This window comes from Neovison vison, chromosome 9 (genome assembly GCF_020171115.1).
Source record: "Neovison vison isolate M4711 chromosome 9, ASM_NN_V1, whole genome shotgun sequence".
Classification (NCBI taxonomy): domain Eukaryota; kingdom Metazoa; phylum Chordata; class Mammalia; order Carnivora; family Mustelidae; genus Neogale; species Neogale vison.
In genome coordinates this window covers 73841549-73860146 of record NC_058099.1, presented here as the reverse complement: position 1 = coordinate 73860146, position 18598 = coordinate 73841549, and the positions used below count along the sequence as shown (strand labels likewise).

The 18598-nt window shown below is 44.7% G+C and overlaps 1 protein-coding gene across 1 annotated transcript in view; it reads right to left on the bottom strand.

Annotated features, from left to right (window-relative positions):
- FBP2 (fructose-bisphosphatase 2) overlaps nucleotides 1-7119 on the bottom strand; it is a 32722-nt gene extending 25603 nt beyond the window's left edge. The window contains exons 1-3 of the mRNA XM_044264338.1: nucleotides 6791-7119; nucleotides 2187-2349; nucleotides 68-160 (exon numbers count right to left, since the gene is read on the bottom strand). Of these exons, the coding sequence (XP_044120273.1) occupies nucleotides 68-160; nucleotides 2187-2349; nucleotides 6791-6960 (426 nt within the window). The 5' untranslated portion in view covers nucleotides 6961-7119. The remainder of the gene's footprint in view (nucleotides 1-67; nucleotides 161-2186; nucleotides 2350-6790) is intronic.
- Between the last annotated feature and the right edge of the window lie 11479 nt (nucleotides 7120-18598).

The window sequence follows — 18598 nt, the reverse complement described above, 5'->3', positions numbered from 1 at the left end:
CCCAGCCCAGCAACCTTCCAGAAACTCCTAGAGGGAGGCGACATTAAAGATCAGACCATCTACTTACCTTCCTGTAGATGGCAAAGATGGTTCCAATGGAGGCCAGGCAGTCGATGTTAGAAGATCCATCCAGTGGGTCAAAGCAGACCACGTACTTCCCCTAAATGCACGGAGAGAAGAACCGCCTGATTGGTCCCCTTTCAAACAACACACTCCATGTAAGTGGCTGTAAATGGCAGGCAACACTACATCAAAAAGTGATTGAGAGCAAAGGGTTATCCTTACCAAAAAATGCAATTACTAAGGGTGGCAAAGTATATCAACATCTATGAATCCTAAGCCCAGGACCAACCTGCCCATAGACGGATGAGTTGATGCCCACGTGGGGCGATCCAGGTCCCATCCACCTCCTCGCTTCCTCTGGCTCTGCCCTCCCCGGCCCCCTGGAGACTCAGGGCTGCCGAGGGTGTGACAGGAAACCCAGTCTGAAACTGACGACTGGCCCAGAGGGGTAGAGAAGCAGAAGGTGAACCCTGACCAGCTCTATCCATAGCCGTGGTAAGGTCGGCTATAAATTTATTCAAGACTCTTTCTGAACCTCTCTGCAGACAGGCTTTCCTCCTTTTGGAGCATTTTTGCTAAAAGACTTTGGAAAACCTCAGAACAACATTCCAGAGCCTCTGGATCTGTCTAAGAGAGCTAGTATCCATAAATAGTCATGGGAATGAAAATACTGTCCCAGGTTTTGCTGCAGCCGACCCACCTGTCCTACGTGAAGACCAGAAGACAGAGTGGGTGGTATATTTCTAGCTCACCCCACTGCTGTCACAGGCTGCTCCAGCTGTCACTCCGTAGAAAGAAATCACCAGATACTTTTTACAGGCCTCCTATGTGCAAGGTTCCAGGAGAGCTGGAGTGCTGGGAATCGGAGTCTCCTGGCTAATTCCATATGGATAGCAGAACATCAAGGAAGAGAGGAGTCATCTCTCCCACCACTAAAATTACTTCTCCCTGACTTTCTGGTGAGTAATACCCTAGCTTAAGCTGACCTTTATTTCTTTTTTATTCCTTGCTCAGTGGGGATGAGGGCAGGTTAAAAAAGTGGGATAATCCATAAATTTGGAAATTCCCCGTTCTCCCTGTAGATAATTCAAGTGAGCCCATTCATTCAGGCATGTATGCTTTCCACAAATATCTGTTGAACGTCTGGAACATGCTGGAAAATGCTCAAGGAGCTGGCATGGAAGTAGGCATGGACTATTCAAGAACTACCACTAAAATCTGTATGGCTTGGGTCAGCTGGTGGGGAAAATGATGAATTAGATTGGAGAGATGATTGGGGGCATATCAGTGGGAGCTAAACGTTGAAAATGATCAGTGTCATTTAGTTTAAACTGTATGACACAGTGAGAGTAAAGTACTTTGCACAGTCCCTGGTATACAGCAGGTATTTAATAAATTTGGCTTTACCTGTTCTGTCCTCTCATTATGAAGAAATGGTCTCCAACACCTAATGTATAAAATAAGGACCAGTCCCAGTATTTATTTTGTATAATAGCTGAGCATAGGTTGAATTTTTGGCCACCAGCAAACCTCTGTTTTTAATGAACTGTTTGTGAAACCAGAATGACTACAGACCCTCCCCGGTCACGCCAGGGTGCACTGACCAGGTTTGCCATTGTATTAAGGCAAGAGCACGCGATCCTTATGCTTTCTTTCCTACATGAATCTAACTGTTTCTCAGGCACAAAGAGATCTCTGCCGAAACCAGAGCTCCCTTGGAGAAGTGTGTGTTGGGGTAATGGGGCATAGAAGTGGGATGGGTGCTCTTCCTAGGAACTCTACTTTTTATTGGACTTAATGACTTTGAAGCCACACAAAAAAAAAAATGCAACACTTATTCCGGGCACATGAAAACACATGAACCCCACCCATTGAGGCATTTCCAGTAAATTACTCTGTTTTACTTCCTGAATGAATCACTCCGCCATAGAATTTTTTTTACTAGACAGTGTCAGACTTCTAGCTAAAGAAGTATGCAATCCATTTTTTTTTTCAGAAAACAGAATTTAAGGAATCAAGGAAAATCCCAGAAACTAAAGAAAAGCAAAGCAACCAGATTCTTCCCGACTCGGTAGTGCCATCTGCTGGTGAAGAGGGGAACTGCATTCCGGCCATGCTCTCACCCTCTTCTCCTTGGTGGTGATAATCGCGTCTTTGTTCTCCTCCGAAACCAGGACGCAGGTGCTGTAGGAGGACTGGAGCATGTTGATCACCAAAGAATTGGATAACACGTCCAATTTCTTCACCTCATCCCCGGTCACATTCACGCTTCCCGCAATTCCATACCTAAGAAGAGGGAAGTCTGAATTAAATCACTAAAGGAATCCAAACTCCAGCAGAGAAGCTCAGAAGCCATTGTATGCCAGCTTTTCCCCTCATGGCTGCAGAGTCTCCAAATTATACAGACCAAGTGTAACATGACTCACAGTGGGGATTCTCAACTTTGCTTCCTTTACACCTCAGGGATATATGGTCCTATCCCCTTATTTTCACAAAAACCCTACCGAGAACTCAGTCTTAATAAAACACAAACCAGCATTCGGCAGTGGGAGGAGAAGGAAAGGGCTAGTTCATAAACTCCGACACATTGCTGTCTTTACTGACTCCAACAAATAAAGGCTCATGGCTTTCCAGCCCGGAAATTTCAAGTATCTGTTGATTACCCCAAATAGTGGACCAGTGAGTCGAATGAACAATAGCCCCATTGACAGCTTTGTGTTCCTTACGAAGGAAAGTGAAAGTCGGGGACACAATTAACAACTAGTTTAATTTTGTTCTTCATTGCCATTTCAAGCAATGTAAGAAAAATTCTATCTAGCTTTTTATTTTAGAATATCCATATGCAAGGTCTCCCAGTTCCCACCCTCATGGACAGGATCCTTCTAAAATACCAACCAGATAACTCTGGTCTCACCCTGAGTTCCCAGGTTCCCCACAGTGGACCTGAGGTCCCACCAAGGAAGCCCTGTCCCACTCACCTCATTCAGCCAGTCTCACCTCCAGAATCCACCAGACACACACTTGCCTTACATGTACCCCTGAGTTTGCCATCCTACCCCCACACTCTTCCACACTCATCCCTCTAAAAGTGGAGTGGCTATTACCCTGCTCAAGCCTTTTTCATCTCAACAGTACAAAAGTCCTGTGGCCACCAGCACCCAGCAAACTGTTCCTCTCCTTTTCACCTTCACTCATGGTGTTTCTCCACAGGAATGCTCTCTGCCAACCATCAGCTTCTCACTAGTCTCCCTCCTCATCCCTTCTGGAAGGTTCCTTGGTCCCACTGTAGTGGGACACTTCCCCACACTGGATGCATCCCCTATCATCCCTCCCTCCCACAGCAGTTCATGACCTATTCATGCAAAAACCTTTCCTGCTGGACTGTCTGTTCACTGAATGCTAGACTGCTGGCCTACTGTACTGGTTTCCATAGTGCTCAAGGACATAGTAGATGCTCAATACACATTCAATGAATTATGAAGAAGGCATGGCAGGAAAGTAATTTCCCTACTTCTCTTTTATTTAATGCCATTTATTTGTTGAAGGAATCCTCAATGGTTCTAACAGGTAGCCAGGATTGAGAACCACTGATCTACCATCAGCAGGAGACAACTCATTTCCCACCCTCCTTGACTGACAGCCTTCTTCCAGATGCCATCTACCCTTAACCCCCAACAACACCCCTCCTTCCAGAAAGAATGAAAGCTCATTCATACTGAGACCTAATTGTCTGACAATTGCTCCAAGTTAGGTCACAGATGCAAGAGAGCTTTATAACCCACAGGACAATATCTTTTGCCATTTTAACTAATATTAAAACTTTACTGACAATTTTTGGGGCGCCTGGGTGGCTCGGTCAGTAAGCATCTGCCTTTGGCTCAGGTCATGATCCCAGGGTCCTGGATTCCAGCCCCACATTGGGCTCTTTGCTCGGCAGGAAGCCTGCTTCTCCCTCTCCCACTCCCCCTGCTTGTGTTCCCTTTCTCACTGCGGTCTTTCTCTGTCAAATAAACAAATAAAATCTTTAAGAAAAACGTTACTGACAATTTTTAAATGGGATATTCTACCACTGACAGTAGAAAACCATGAAGATGTTTCCAGAAGAAGCATTCTAGCATTCCCTTCTTCTTACAGCCATAAGAGGACCAAAAAAGAAGGAAAAAAAAAAAAATGAAAATTTCTGATCCCTTTGGCATTCATTAAGTTTGTGCCTAAAAATGTCTTCTCAGAAAAAGGAAACAAAAGAATGAGGGGCTTGAGGTCCCCTAAGTGGGAAGGGACAGAAGTATGTGGAAGTCCCATTTTCATGAGCAGAATTGCTCCAGGACAGAGAGCAACCCTCTAGCAATATGAGAAGCAATTCCCTTGCTGTTCCATTGTCCTGTTAATTAATCTCAGCATTTCGTTAGAAAGAAGGAATTTCCAGACAATGGGCTTTTCACACTGTTTCTTATTGAGGGGCTAGGGAAGGATGTCATCTGAATTGTTAGGATGTGGGGCTCCTGCCAGCCTGAGGACCCCTGTCTCGCGGCCTCTGAGGAAAAGGTGGAGCCTGACATCTTGATTCGGTGGTCTGCACCTACCACCTAGTGGACAGTCAGCAGCATGGCCCAGCCAGCCGCAAATTTCCTCGGATCTACACTGGGAACCACTATAATCATGAGAATTTACTGAGCATTTATTATGGATCTGGCCTTTTTGAAATCTTCATCCCATGAATCCACTAAGCCTTACAACCCTGTAAGTTAGGGGCTGTTAGCATCCCCTCCAGGTTACAAATGAGAAACTGAGGTCCCAGCAAGTGTAGATAATCACATGGAAGGAAGAGCCAAGTTGAATGAACCCCCTATTACCCAGTTCCTGAGTCTACTTCATCTGGACGCTCAACAGCCACAAAGCTAAGAGTTCTGAAGCCGATTAGTACAACCCTACCAGCCGCCATTGCCTAGCTAAGCATCCTGCCAAGAGAAGAAGCGCATTAAGGTGGGTAGAATATACAGAAATGTCAGCAAGCAGCAGAAATGGCTCTAAGCATAGCAGGGCCCATATTGCAGGGACAGGTAAAGTCCCTATTTAGTGTCACTCAGCATAACTCATCACCTCATAGGAGCAGGACAGAGGCAAATGGCTTCACCTCGCATTCACGAAAGTTCTTAATTGTAGAGCTTGGCCATTATTGCTGGATGACACAATAATACAGTTATAGCACAGACAGTGGGGAAAGGCGATCATAATACATCTTTATTTATTTATTTTTTTTTAAGCAGGCTCCACTCCCAGTGTGGAGGTCAATGTGGGGTTTGAACTCATGATCCTGAGATCAAGACCTGAACTGAGATCAAGAGTCAGATGCTTAACTGAATGAGCCACTCAGGTGCCCCATAATGCTATCAATTTTTTTTCTGTATTATAAGTACTAAATTGTTAAGAATTAATATTTTAAATTATCATATTTTGTTGTTTCTTTTTGGAATAATAATAATGGGTCCTTTCAACTTTTGAGAAGACCTCCACTGGACTTGCTACAAAGAAGATGGAACCCCAGAGAAAATCAGCTTCTTTTTACTATAGACTTAAACTGGACACTTGGCTGTGTGAAATTTTATTAAAGGTAAACCTCACTAAAATTGAGTCAGGAGGCCAGAAGGGGGAGCCCTCACACTGGACCACTGGAGGTCATTGCTGAAAGTGTTGTCAATTCCAAACCCTAACAGAAGAATCCTCCAGGAAATCATCAATTAATTACAGACTCCTATAAGAAAAGATGTGGGTGGCATCTCCTCCAAGAAATTGACTAGCCCAGCAACTCAGTCAGTAAAAAACCGTGATGGCCCTGAACTCTTGTTTTTTACCAATGGGCTTTCGTTCAAAACAACCCCTGCCAATTTCCTACTCTATAAAATAACCTTCTTCTCCTTTGTTAGACCAGCCTATGGTTTTTGGCAGAGCTTACTTGTCCCAGATTGCAATTCTCTACTATTCTTAATAAACTCATTTTTGCTGGCAAAATAAGCAACTTATCTTTAAGGTCAGCAGCTGTGACAGTCAGCAGCTGTAGCATGAACTTGGCCTCATTCTGTGCTTGGAAGGAGTACAGAAGAGAATAAAGTGGAAGAGCGCTCTGCATTCCCTCCTCCTCAACCCAGAACATCCCAGCTTCCTGCACACCAAGCAGAGAAGATAAAGAGTCACAGAGAAGAAACAAAAAATTGTCTTAAAAGCAAAAAAGACTCCTTTCCAAAATAAGACTGAAGCTTCAGGGCAGGGAGTTATTTTGTAAATGATTCCTAGCTCCTAGCACGTTGGCAAAGTCCATGGCAATAAAATGCTCATATCTGCTAGGAGCTAAAGCGAAATCTCAAGTCTTTCTCACTATTTCTTTGCGCAGCAAGAAAAAAATCATGATAATTCAACCTATATAAATGCAATAAGCACCTGAGCTGGTCATCATTATAATACATGGCAACTGGAAAAATTATACTTTTTTTTTAAAAGAAAAAGAAAAAAAAATTTTTTTCCTCCATACTATCTCTCCCAGTATTTTGTTCCTTTCTTGAAACAAGTCAAGAGCCCTTCATCAGAGATAGAAACTTTAAAAGCACCTTCCCTCCAGACACAGAGGCAGCTTCCCTGAGCACCTGCAGGTTTGCCCATGCCCCACCTATGCCTGAATCCCTGCGTGTCAAGGGCGGGTCTGAGCACCCACACCTGCTCCCCCCGGACTCACAGGTGGGCCAGGCCGGCCTTGCGCACAGCCGAGGATATGGCTTTGATGGCCGTCAGCATGGAGTTCAGCAGTTGTGTGAGCTCCCCAGTCCCTTTGGCCTGACGCCCCTTTTCCATAACGTAGCGGGTCAGGGTGAGCATGTCCGTTTCAAAGGGGCTTCTGTCCGACATCGTGGCGGGGAACTTTGCAAATCCTTCTTTTCTCCCAGGAAGCCCTGTTTATCTCGAAAGGCTGTAGCTCAGTCGGTATCAGAGCTGGTTCCTGCGCGCCCTGCCAGGACCGTTAAGGAAAAAGTGCCCTGACCCACGTGGTTGAGACAACTGGGCAAGCCCTTAAGGAAATCTCTCTGGCAGGCTGATTTGGAAGGATGCCAAAGCACCATAAGCAAGCTGCAAATAGAATCAGGCAGCCCAGAAACACACACCTCATTTTTCTTGATGATCCCAGGAAGCAACCCTTCAGTAACTGGTGGGAGAAGAGAAATCCAGCCACTAAAAAAATTAAAAAAAAAAAAAAAAAATCCATAAAACCCTCTCCTTCCAGGACTCGGGATGCTTTGCATACATCTACTGCAGAACCCAATTCCCCTGTGCCTATGGGAGGCACCGATGGCAAGTAACTTATCTGGGGTATAGGTCAGGTGATGAGATAATCCTGGTTCTGCTTAGCCAGGGGTCTTTCATAAACGTTTGCAAAGGGGGCTTCTTATTTCCAAAAGCACGTGTGACCAAAGGGGTATCCATGATAGATAACCAAATCTAGAAGAAGAAAATTACCCTCCTAGCGAAGTGTCTCACATCAGGTTTTTTTTTTTTTTATCAAGTCCCCTAGATTTGCACTTTTAATTCAAAAATGCTACTTGCTTACTGAAAGGAAACATTACGAAAATATATAAAGAAAAGTGAGGGGCACCTGGGTGGCTCAGTCAGTTAAGCGTCTGCCTTAGACTTGGGTCATGGTCATAGGGTCCCTGAGATCAAGCCCTGGGATCAAGTCCCCCATGGGGCTCCCTGCTCAGAAGAGGGTCTTCTGCTCCTCCCCCCTGCTCGTGCTCTCTCTCTCTCAAATAAATAAAATCTTGAAAGAATGAATAAAGGAAAGAAAGAAAGAGAGAGAGAGAGAGAGACCTCATCACCAGCCCAGTCCCCAACCCACTCTGTAGGACTAACTGGGTTGGTGGGGGGTCTGTATGGGTCATAGGCACTGGTGGGGGCCTGCCTAGGGTGGACCAAGAAGGTTCTGTAGGGGCACACACACCCGGCACTGATTCCCAAGCTAGTTAGCTACCTGCTAGATGTCCCCGGGAAGTTTCCTGAATCCTCGGTTTTCTCTCTTATGAGTGGGAATAGCAGTAAAACATCTACTTTATAGAGTCATTGTCAGGGTTAAAAACAAAAAGATGAGCCTGGCACATAGTAGATACTCAGTACCTCTGAGCTCTTATAGATATATATATAACTATTTTAGATGTATATTTTTTAGATGTGTATTTAATAATTACGTGTACCTATGGTTTAGATGTATATACGACTGTTGTTAGAGTTTTTATTTTTGTTGTTGTTAGATTTTTAAGATGTATATTTATCGCGTTCACTCCGCCCGCAGAGAGACACGATACGTAGTTAAGGAGAGCTCTTTTATTTCTGCATGCTAGCTTCTTACACTCCAGAGGATGCTTCTTCCCTGCTGGCTGGCACGGGGTTTGCCCTGGGGCGCTCTCCGAGGACAGGGAGCCAGCGGCGAGCAGGAGGCGCGGTGGGGCGGCGGCCCGGGTCCCCTCGGCTCTGGCATGGCAGCGCTGGCGGCGGTGGCAGTGGCGGCTCCTCGCGCTTTCCTTTCTCCAGGCTGCTGTAGCCGCTGCTCATGCTGCTGGTCCCGTCGCGCGTGGGCCGCCTTCCCCCGAGGTGCAGACGGCCAGGCAGGGGGTGCCGCGCCCGCCCGCCCTGCTAGGTTCCCGGCACGCGGCCCCGAGCTGGAGCCGCCCTGCTGCAGCTGCGGCCCCCGCCCGCCGCTCACTCTCTCTGGTCCTCCCGGCCCCTCCCAGTTATATGTTCATGGTCAGCCAATCACAGCAGGGTACGTGAGTTAGGCGCGTGGACACTGCACTAAAGCATACAGGGCATGCAGAGATCACGCACAGAGCATGCAGGCGCCCGGTCCAATGAGGATTGCTTCCTCATCCGGATGAAGCTTGTTCATTCTAAAGCCTGACGGCACTGGCTCATTGCCAGCCGCCATTCCGTCCGGCCTGCCTTGTGGGGTCCCGGACACCCCGACGTATATTAACTATTATGTATATACAACTATTTTAGATGTATATGTAACTGTTATGTGTACATATATAACTCCATTTTGCAAAGTAGAATGTGCACATTGCTCTGTCAAATATACATGAAGACGTTGCGATGGGATTTTTTTTCTGACAATTAATTCAATCAGAATGTGTCTAGCTGCAAGCAAGAGAAAACTCAGACGACTTAGATATGCGGGAGTTTATTTTTCTCGTGTTTTCTCATGCTAGGAGGTGGCTGCTGGCATTTATTTAGCTACTCGAAGTTTCTATGAGGAGCCCCTCTGTCTCTTCTGTTATCCTTGGCCAGCTGGCTTCTGCCACTAAGCTAAGACACCTCCAGAGCACAAAATGGCAGCCACCATTCTGAACATCTAGCCCACACTGAAGACCCAGAGAGGGGAGAAGGGCGCTCCCATCACATCAGTTGCCTTTTCTTAGAAAAGAAGTATTTCCCCAGAACGCTCTCCCCCACCCTCTCCCTACGCACACACCAGTGGACTTCTGCCTACACAGCTTTGACCAGGTTTATGTCATATGGGGACCCCTTGCTACGGGGGTTGCTCAACACGGGTATTCCGTGGAGCAGCCCATCTCAAGTGGCTGCCGTAGCAAGACATCTCAGAAGTACACATCCATGTTGGTACACAGAGATATACTGCAATCCAAGGTGTGGACAGTTTGATGATTCTGGAAATGTTCACTCTTGAAACAATGTTTCAATGAGCTTCCATATCTTTGTGCGCCTGCTTGTGTGAGCCTTTAGTAAGATACAGCTGTGGATACCTGCTCTGTCAGAACACTTACATTTTGACACCACCAGCATCTAAACCAGAGAGCTCTCTTTTTTTTTTCTAAGAGCTTCGGGAAATGGTGAGAACTATGGAGGGAACCTTCTTTACTCGCCGTGTCATGTTGCCATTAACGAATAACAAGTTTTGTCTGATCAACAATGATTCTTCTGACATGACTCTAAGAGGAGATGTAGCCGAGTGTTAACGAGTCCTGGGCCAGTAAGTGAGTACAAGAGAAACGAGTGTCCTGGTTATTGGTTTCCAGATCTCCTTGGAAGTACAACATTGTCATCAAAGGATTTCCCACGTGATGGGGCAAAAGGATGCCGGTCAGTGGGCCTTCACATCTTCCCTGGAGGAAGGATTATGTCTATGCACACTAACGCCGATTCATGACTATTTATAGCAGCTCTATTTATAATGTCAGGGACTGCAAACCCAAGTGCTCCTCAGTGACTGGATAAACAAACTTGGGTGCAGCCGTAAAGTAGACTAGAGTTCAGCAATAAAAAGGAACAAACCTGTTGCATGCAGCCCCGGGATGAATCTCAAAGACACTGTACTAAGTGAAGGAAACTAGTCTCAAAGATTACATGTGGTATGATTCCATTTATATTTTTAGAAAACAAAATTAAGTATAAAGAGAACAATTCCATAGTTGCCAGGGTCTACAGGTGTGGGGAGGGTCAAGACAAGGACTGTTGCCTGATGGGACTGTTCCCTATCTGAATTATGATGATGGCAACTTGTTTTGTTTCATTTTGTTTTTTAAGGTTTTATTTATTTATTTGACAGACAAGTAGGCAGAGAGGCAAGCAGAGAGAGAGCCCGGGAAACAGGCTTTCTGCCGAGCAGGCAGCCTGATGTAGGGCTCGGTCCCAGGACCCTGGGATCATGACCTGAGCCAAAGGCTGAGGCTTCAACCCACTGAGCCACCCAGGCGCCCCGGTGATGGCAATTTGAATCTATACGTGTGTTAAACTCAAATAACTTTTTTTAAAAATTCATATTACTATAGAACGAAATACAAAATGGATCATAGACAGTCTGCAAACTGTACCAGTCCGTGACCAAGTTAGTAGAAATATTCAAAGTATTTAGAAATGTCTATAGCAATTGTCCTATGTTGTGTTTGCTCTGTCTGTATTAAAATGTGATTTAAATCTAGCAATAAGGGGTGCCTGGGTGACTCGGTCAGTTAATCATCTGCCTTTGGCTCAAGTCATGATCTCAGAGTCCTGGAATCGAGTCCTGCATCCGGCTCCTTGCTCAGTGTGGAATCTGCTTCTCCCTCTCCCTCTTCTCCTCTCCCCTGCTCTCTCTCTCTGGCTCTCCATCTCTCTCTCAAAAATCAATGAAATCTTTAAAAATAATAATAATAAATCTAATAATAAAATGTAATTTAAATTTAAATGAAATTATAATCTAATACTAAATAATCAGGGACTGCATTTTATATGTAATTATTTTTTATTTCATTTTTCCAGGTTTGGGTGGTTTTGTTTTTTTTTTTTTAACCACTGTAACGATTTTTTAAGCACACCGTGCAGTGGCATCAAATAGATTCACTGTCTGCTGCATCCCTCAGCTGAAACTCTCCTTAAAGGATAACTCTCTTCTTTGGCCTTTCCTGTAATTCTTTCTATTATGTTTTATAAAAGTATATGTTAGCAAGATTGGAAGTGAAACCAACCAACCAGTACCTCGGGGTAAACTCCCAGAGAAGCTCTGCGCCCAGGCACACGCCCATGTTAAGAACACGAGAAGACTGGAGACCTTGGAGATGGAGGAGGGAGTGGTATTGGCTAGTGTCGTTTCTAAGTGGTCAGTGACTCATCCACAAAGGGAACAGGGGAGGGTCTGCTGTTTGTGCCACCATCTGGCCCTGGATGATAGCTGGGTGCAGCGATCACACCCCTTTTGCAGCTACACTTAAATGTTACAAGTTCGAGTTACCCAGTGGTCTAAAATTGCAACTGATGACCTTTCAGCAAATGCCAGAGTTCCTTCAGGGCACACAACAGGGTGGAAACAGAGCAGCCGTGGTGGGAGCCGGCAGGGAGGGAGGGCGGTACCCAGCCCTCATTTAGCTCAGGGCCACTGATCTGCCAGTGACCCCAAAGCTGCCTGGAGCCCTGCTCTGCTTGAGGGCGGATGCTCACAGCCCTGAATCTGAGGGAGTAAGGACAAGCAGAACCCCTGGCAGTCGAGCCAATCTTGCTCTTGCATCAGGATCTGACGACAAGGATCTGGAACGTGACTCGAGAGGATCAACCAAGGGACGCTTCTTCGTTAGCAAAACCCTGCTAAGAGGGTTTCCATTCACTCCCCCATGTGATCCCAACGTATGGGGTTGCTTTTTAAGTTGTCAACCAGAGAAGATTTTATTATAAGAAACAGTGCCATCAGGCAAAAAAAAAAAAAAAAAACACGATTGCAGCGAAATGTTTAAAAATGTGCACACATTGGCGCCTACGACTGCAGTGTTTGCTATGTATCTGAGTGGGACACCGAGGCCGTTGTAAGCTGTTCCACATGGGGAATCTGATTGGTTTCTTAAGATTTGAATTTATTTATTTTTTTGTTTTTTTGTTTGTTTGTCTGTTTGACAGAGAGAGACAAAGGGAGAGAGAGAACACAAGCAGGGGGAGTGGGAGAGGGAGAAGGAGACTCCTGGCTGAGGGTGGAGCCTGATGCAGGCTCGATCCCAGGACCGGGGGATCACAACCTGAGCTGAAGGTTAGGTTAGACGCCTAATGACTGAGCTACCCAGGCACCTTGGAAATCTGATTGTTTGGGGGATCACCCTATTTTTCCTCACGCACCAATGAAATCAGCTTAAGCTTCAACTTTGCAGGATAAAAGAAAACAAAGATGGGAAATCAAGAATCCAATTTCTACTCTTCTATAATATACTAAGACCAGTTTTCAGTGCCTAAAAACTATATGGGGAAGTGGTATATACATTCTTCAAGTGGAAAAAACAAAGTTAAAGTGGAACGAGCCCATGTTAGAGCTATTTTTTAATTCAGTGGTAACCGCTGTGCTTTTTACTCTTATTCTCACCATGCTATGCATTTTTTAAAAAACATTTTAAGACTTGGGATGCCCGGGTGGCTCAGTCAGTTCAGCATCTGCCTTCAGCTCAGGCCATGATCCCAGAGTCCTGGGATCGAATTCCACATGGGACTCCCTGCTCAGTGGGAAGCCTGCTTGCTTCTCCCTCTGCCTGGTTCTCCCTCTGCTTGTACTCTCTCTCTCTCTCTGACAAATAAGTAAAATCTTAAAAAACTAGTTTTAATGAACTATTGGGACTTCATCAAGATCAAAAGCTTTTTCACAGCAAAGGAAACAGTTAACAAAACCAAAAGACAACTGACAGAATGGGAGAAGATATTTGCAAATGACGTATCAGATAAAGGGTTAGTATCCAAAATCTATAAAGAGCTTATCAAAGTCAACACCAAAGAACAAATAATCCAATCAAGAAATGGGCAGAGGACATGAACAGACATTTCTGCAAAGAAGACATCCAGGTGGGTGCCTGGGTGGCTCAGTTGGTTAGGCAACTGCCTTCAGCTCAGGTCATGATCCTGGAGTCCCAGGATCAAATCCCACATTGGGCTCCCTTCCCAGCAGGGAGTCTGCTTCTCTCGCTGACCTCTCTCCTCTCATTCTCTCTCTTGCTCTCTAATAAATAAATAAGAAAAAAAAAAAAAAAAGAAGACATCCAGATGGCCAACAGACACATGAAAAAGTGCTCCACATCACTCGGCATCAGGGAAATAACAAATCAAAACCACAATGAGATACTACGTCACACCAGTCAGAATGGCTAAAATTAACAAGTCAGGAAATGACAGATGCTGGCGAGGATTAGGAGAAAGGGGAACCCTCCTACACTGTTGGTGGGAATGCAAGCTGGTGCAACCACTCTGGAAAACAGTATGGAAGTTCCTCAAAAGTTGAAAATAGAGCTACCCTATGACCCAGCAATTGCACTACTGGGTATTTACCCTAAAGATACAAACGTAGTGATCCGAAGGGGCACGTGCACCCGAATATTTATAGCAGCAATGTCCACAATAGCCAAACTATGGAAAGAACCTAGATGTCCATCAACAGATGAATGAATAAAGAAGATGTGGTATATATCTACAATGAAATACTATGCAACCAACAAAAGAAATGAAATTTTGCCATTTGCGGTGATGTGGTTGGAACTAGAAGGTATTGTGCTTCACTAAATAAGTCAATCGGAAAAAGACAACTATCATATGATCTCCCTGATATGAGAAAGTGGAGATGCAATGTGGGGGGCTTGGGGGGTAGGAAGGGAGGGAGAGAAACCATGAGAGACTCTTAATCTCACAAAACAAACTGAGGGTTGCCCTGGGAGGGGGGGTAGGGAGAGGGTGGTGGGGTTATGGACATTGAGGAGGGTACCTGTACCCCTGGGGCTAATAATACATTATATGTTTATAAAAAATTTTTAAATAAAATAATTAATTAATTGATTGATTAATTGATTTTAAGACTTTGGGGTTTTTTTCTTAAAGATTTTATTAATTTATTTGACAGAGAGAGATCACAAGTAGGCAGAGAGGCAGGCAGAGAAGGAGAGGAAGCAGGCTCCCCACGGAGCAGAAAGCCCAATGCGGGGCTCGGTCCCAGGACCCTGGGATCACGACATGAGCCGAAGGCAGAGGGTTTAACCCACTGAGCCACCCAGGCACCCCCAAGACTTTGGGTTTTGGGGTTTTTTTTTTTAGAGCAGTTTAGGTTTACAATAAAGTCAAGAGGAGATGCGGAGATTTCCCTTTTCTCCCTGTACCCCACACATGCACTGCCCCTGCTACCAACTCACTCACCAGAGTGATACATTTTTTTTTTTTTACAAAGAAAGACCTTCGTTGACACATCACAATCACCCAAGGCCTGTAGTTTGCCTTAGGGTTCAATCCTGGTATTGCATATTTTATGGGTTTAGACAAACATATAATGACATAGATCTATCATCATATCATACCATACAGAGTATTCTCACTGCCCCAGAAATCCTCTTTGATCCACCTGTTTATTTCTCCCCACCCCCCCTCCCCTACCCCCATCCCCCCCAACACTGACCTCTGCCAACCACTGATCTTTTTACTATGCCCATTGTTTTGCTTTTTCCAGAATATCATACATATAGTTAGAGTCATATGCCATGCAGCCTTTTCATTTTGGCTTCTTTCTCTTAGAAATACACATCTAATTTTCTTCCATGTCCTTTCATGGCTTGATAGTCCATTTCTTTTAAGCACCGAATAATATTCCATTTTCTGGGTGGACCACAGTGCGTTTATCCATTCACCCACTGAAGGGCATCTTGGTTGCTTCCAGGTTTTGACAATGATGAATTAAGCTGCTCTAAATGAACTTCTGCAGATTTTTGTATGATTTTTGTATGATGTACGATGATTTTGTATGATGTAAGCTCCCTTGGGTAAGTATCAGGTCCTGTGATGTCTGGGTCATATGGTAAGTGTGTTCAGTTTTTCAAGAAAACTGCCAAGCTGACTTTCAGAGTGACTGTACCACTTGGCATTCTCATCCGCAGTGAGAGCTCCTGTTTCTTCACATCCTCATCAGCATTTGGTGTTGTCAGTGTTCTGGAATTTGGCTATTCTAAAAAGTAAGTAGAGGTGTTCCTTGAATTTGCATTTCCCTGATGACATATGATGTGGAGCATATTTTCGTATGCTTATTTGCCATCTGAGTATTTTCTTTGGTGAGGTGTTTGTTAAGGTCTTTGGCCCTTTTTTAAGCAGTCATTTCCTTATTGAGTTTTTAAGAGTTTTTTGTATGTTTTGGGGTAACAGTCCTTTATTAGATGTGTCTTTTGCAAACATTTTCTCCCAGACTGTGACCTGTCTTCTCATCCTCTTGACACTGTGTTTCCCAGAGCAGTTTTTCATCTGCATGAAGCCTGCCTTATCAATTACTTCTTTCATGGATCAGGTCTTTGGTGTTGTATCTAAAACGTCATTACCATACCCAAGCTCATCTAGATTTTCTCCTGTATTATCTTCTAGGAGTTTTAGGGTTTATATTTTGACCTACAATGCATTTTGACTTAGTATTTGTGCTGGGTATAAGATCTGTGTCTAGGGACGCCTGGGTGGCTCAGTTGGTTAAGCGGCTGCCTTTGGCACAGGTCATGATCCCAGCCTCCTGGGATCGAGTCCCACACAGGGCTCCTTGCTCGGCAGGGAGCCTGCTTCTCCCTCCACCTCTGCCTGCCATTTTGTCTGCCTGTGCTTGCTCTCCCTCTCTCTCTCTGACAAATAAATAAAATCTTAAAAAAAAAAAAAGATCTGTGTCTAGATTCACTTTGTATATGTGGATGTCTGGCTGTTCTAACACCATTTGTTCAAGAGACTATCTTTGCTCCATTGCATTCCCTTTGCTCCTTGGTCAAAGATCAGTTGACGATATTTATGAGGGTCTGTTTCTGGACTCTCTATCCTGTTCCACTGATCTCTTTGTCTGGTCTTTCACCAATACCACACTGTCTTACTCTAGATTTTTAAAAATACCTTATTTACTTGTTCATTTATTAGAGAGAGAGAGCAAACATGAGCAGGGTGAGGAGCAAAGGGAGAGGAAAAAGCAGACTCCACACTGAGCATAGAGACCAATGGGGAGCTCGATCCCACAACCCCAAAACCATGAGCGAAGCAGAAATCAAGTTGGCTGCCCAATTGACTGAGCCACCCAGGCTCCCCATATAAACTTTAGAACTAGTTTGTCAATATCCGTAAAATAAACTTACAGAGTTTTGTTTTGGTTGCATTGAATCTATGAATCAAGTTGGAAGAACCAACATCTTGACAATATTAAGTCTTCCTATCTACGAACACAGAGTAATTCTCCATTGATTTAATTCTTTGATTTCATGTATCAGTTTTGTAGATCTTCTATTTTGTTAGATTTGTATGTATTTCATTTTATTGGGTGCTCCCTCTGGAGCTGTAGGGATGAATCGCCAAGCTTCTGGTGGCTGTTGGCTTTCCTTTCTTTGGCTTGTGGACCCATTGGTCTTATCTCTGCTCCCATCTTCACACTGCATTCTCTTGTGTGTCTCTTAGAAAATCACACTATCATTCGATTATGGACCCGCCCAGGTAATCCAGGAGAATCTCACCTCAAATTCCTTAATTAAATCTGCAAAAGATCCTCTAAGTAAGGTCATGTTCATAGGCTCTAAGGATTTGGATATGGACATGGCATTGGTGGGTTAGGGTGGAGGGAGCAGTTAACAGGTTGCCACAATAATCATTCTGAAATTTTGAGAACCAATGATGCTCATCTGGAGTTTCTACCCCCTTCCTGGTCATAGGGTGTCCCATCACCCAGTGGCATAGTATGGTGGCAAAGCCAGGCCAGCCAGGTGCTTTAAGTCAAACTGGACTTAGCTTTTGGTGAAAAATGAAACAGCAGGCAAGCCATCATGGAGAAACTCCTCTGCTGATACACTTTGAAATATTTAGAATTTAGGTTTACGTCCTGGCATGATTTTAACTTGGAACACGAGGACACAGCTACGGAACCTCTAGGAACCAAAGTGAGACCTGTAGGTGGCAGCAGGGAGGCCTGGGGAACCTCGACAAACCCTGCTGATGCTGTTACTGAGAAACCTAATAGAAAATCCGCAGATGAGGGGTGAAAGGGGGTGTTCTCCTTTGCAAAGAGAACACTGTGTGTGAAGAGTAGGACTGAGCTCCTTTTTAGGGACAACAGGACAGGTAGAGCCTTAGATCCAGAAGACCGGAGTTCCCGCCACACCACCACGTAATGCTCAGTCCCTTAGTCCTCATCTGTGAAAGGCATCTCAGCATTTCCAAGGTCAAATCCAGATCTGAGATTCCACAAATCATCAGAGAATTACTGTTCATGCTGCTGATTCTTTAAGTCTGTGACTATCTTCCTCAGTGTTAAAAAAGACTGGATGCACCCATCCACAGCGAACACCAACAAATACCACTTGAAAACTCTGAAACCAATGGCCTCATCCAAAGTCACCACACAGAACATACGAATGGTACAGCAAAGTTATCTGTGATTTTGTTTGGTTTCATTGTGGCACTGAGTAAGGGAGTATCATTTCCCATCCAGCTCTCTTAACAGTAAGAAATGGCTCCCAGACCACCCATCTCCCCCACTGCTTTTAGAACCAGGAGTTACAACAAAGCTACAAGGTGGTTAAGTGGCTCAGTTGGTGGGATGACTGCCTTCGGCTCAGGGCGTGATCCTGGAGTCCCGGGATCGAGTCCCACATCAGGCTCCCAGCTCCATGGGGAGTCTGCTTCGCTCTCTGACCTTCTCCTCGCTCCTGCTCTCTCTCACTGTCTCTCTCTCTCTCTCAAATAAATAAATAAAAATTCTTTTAAAAAAAAAATAAAAAAAAAAAAATCCAAAGGTGTAGGCACCTGGGTGGCTCAGTGGGTTAAGCCTCTGCCTTTGGCTCAGGTCATGGTATTAAGGACCTAGGATCAAGGCCCACATTGGGCTCTCTCCTCAGCGGGGAGTCTGCTTCTCCGCACCCCCACCTCCTTGTGATCTCTGTCAAATAAAAAAAAAAAGGAAAAAACTTTAAAAAAAATGATTGTAAAAGAGCTACTTAAAAAAAAAAAAAAACCCAAAGGTGCTTTTTGAGTTCTGGAGACTTGAGGCCTAGAC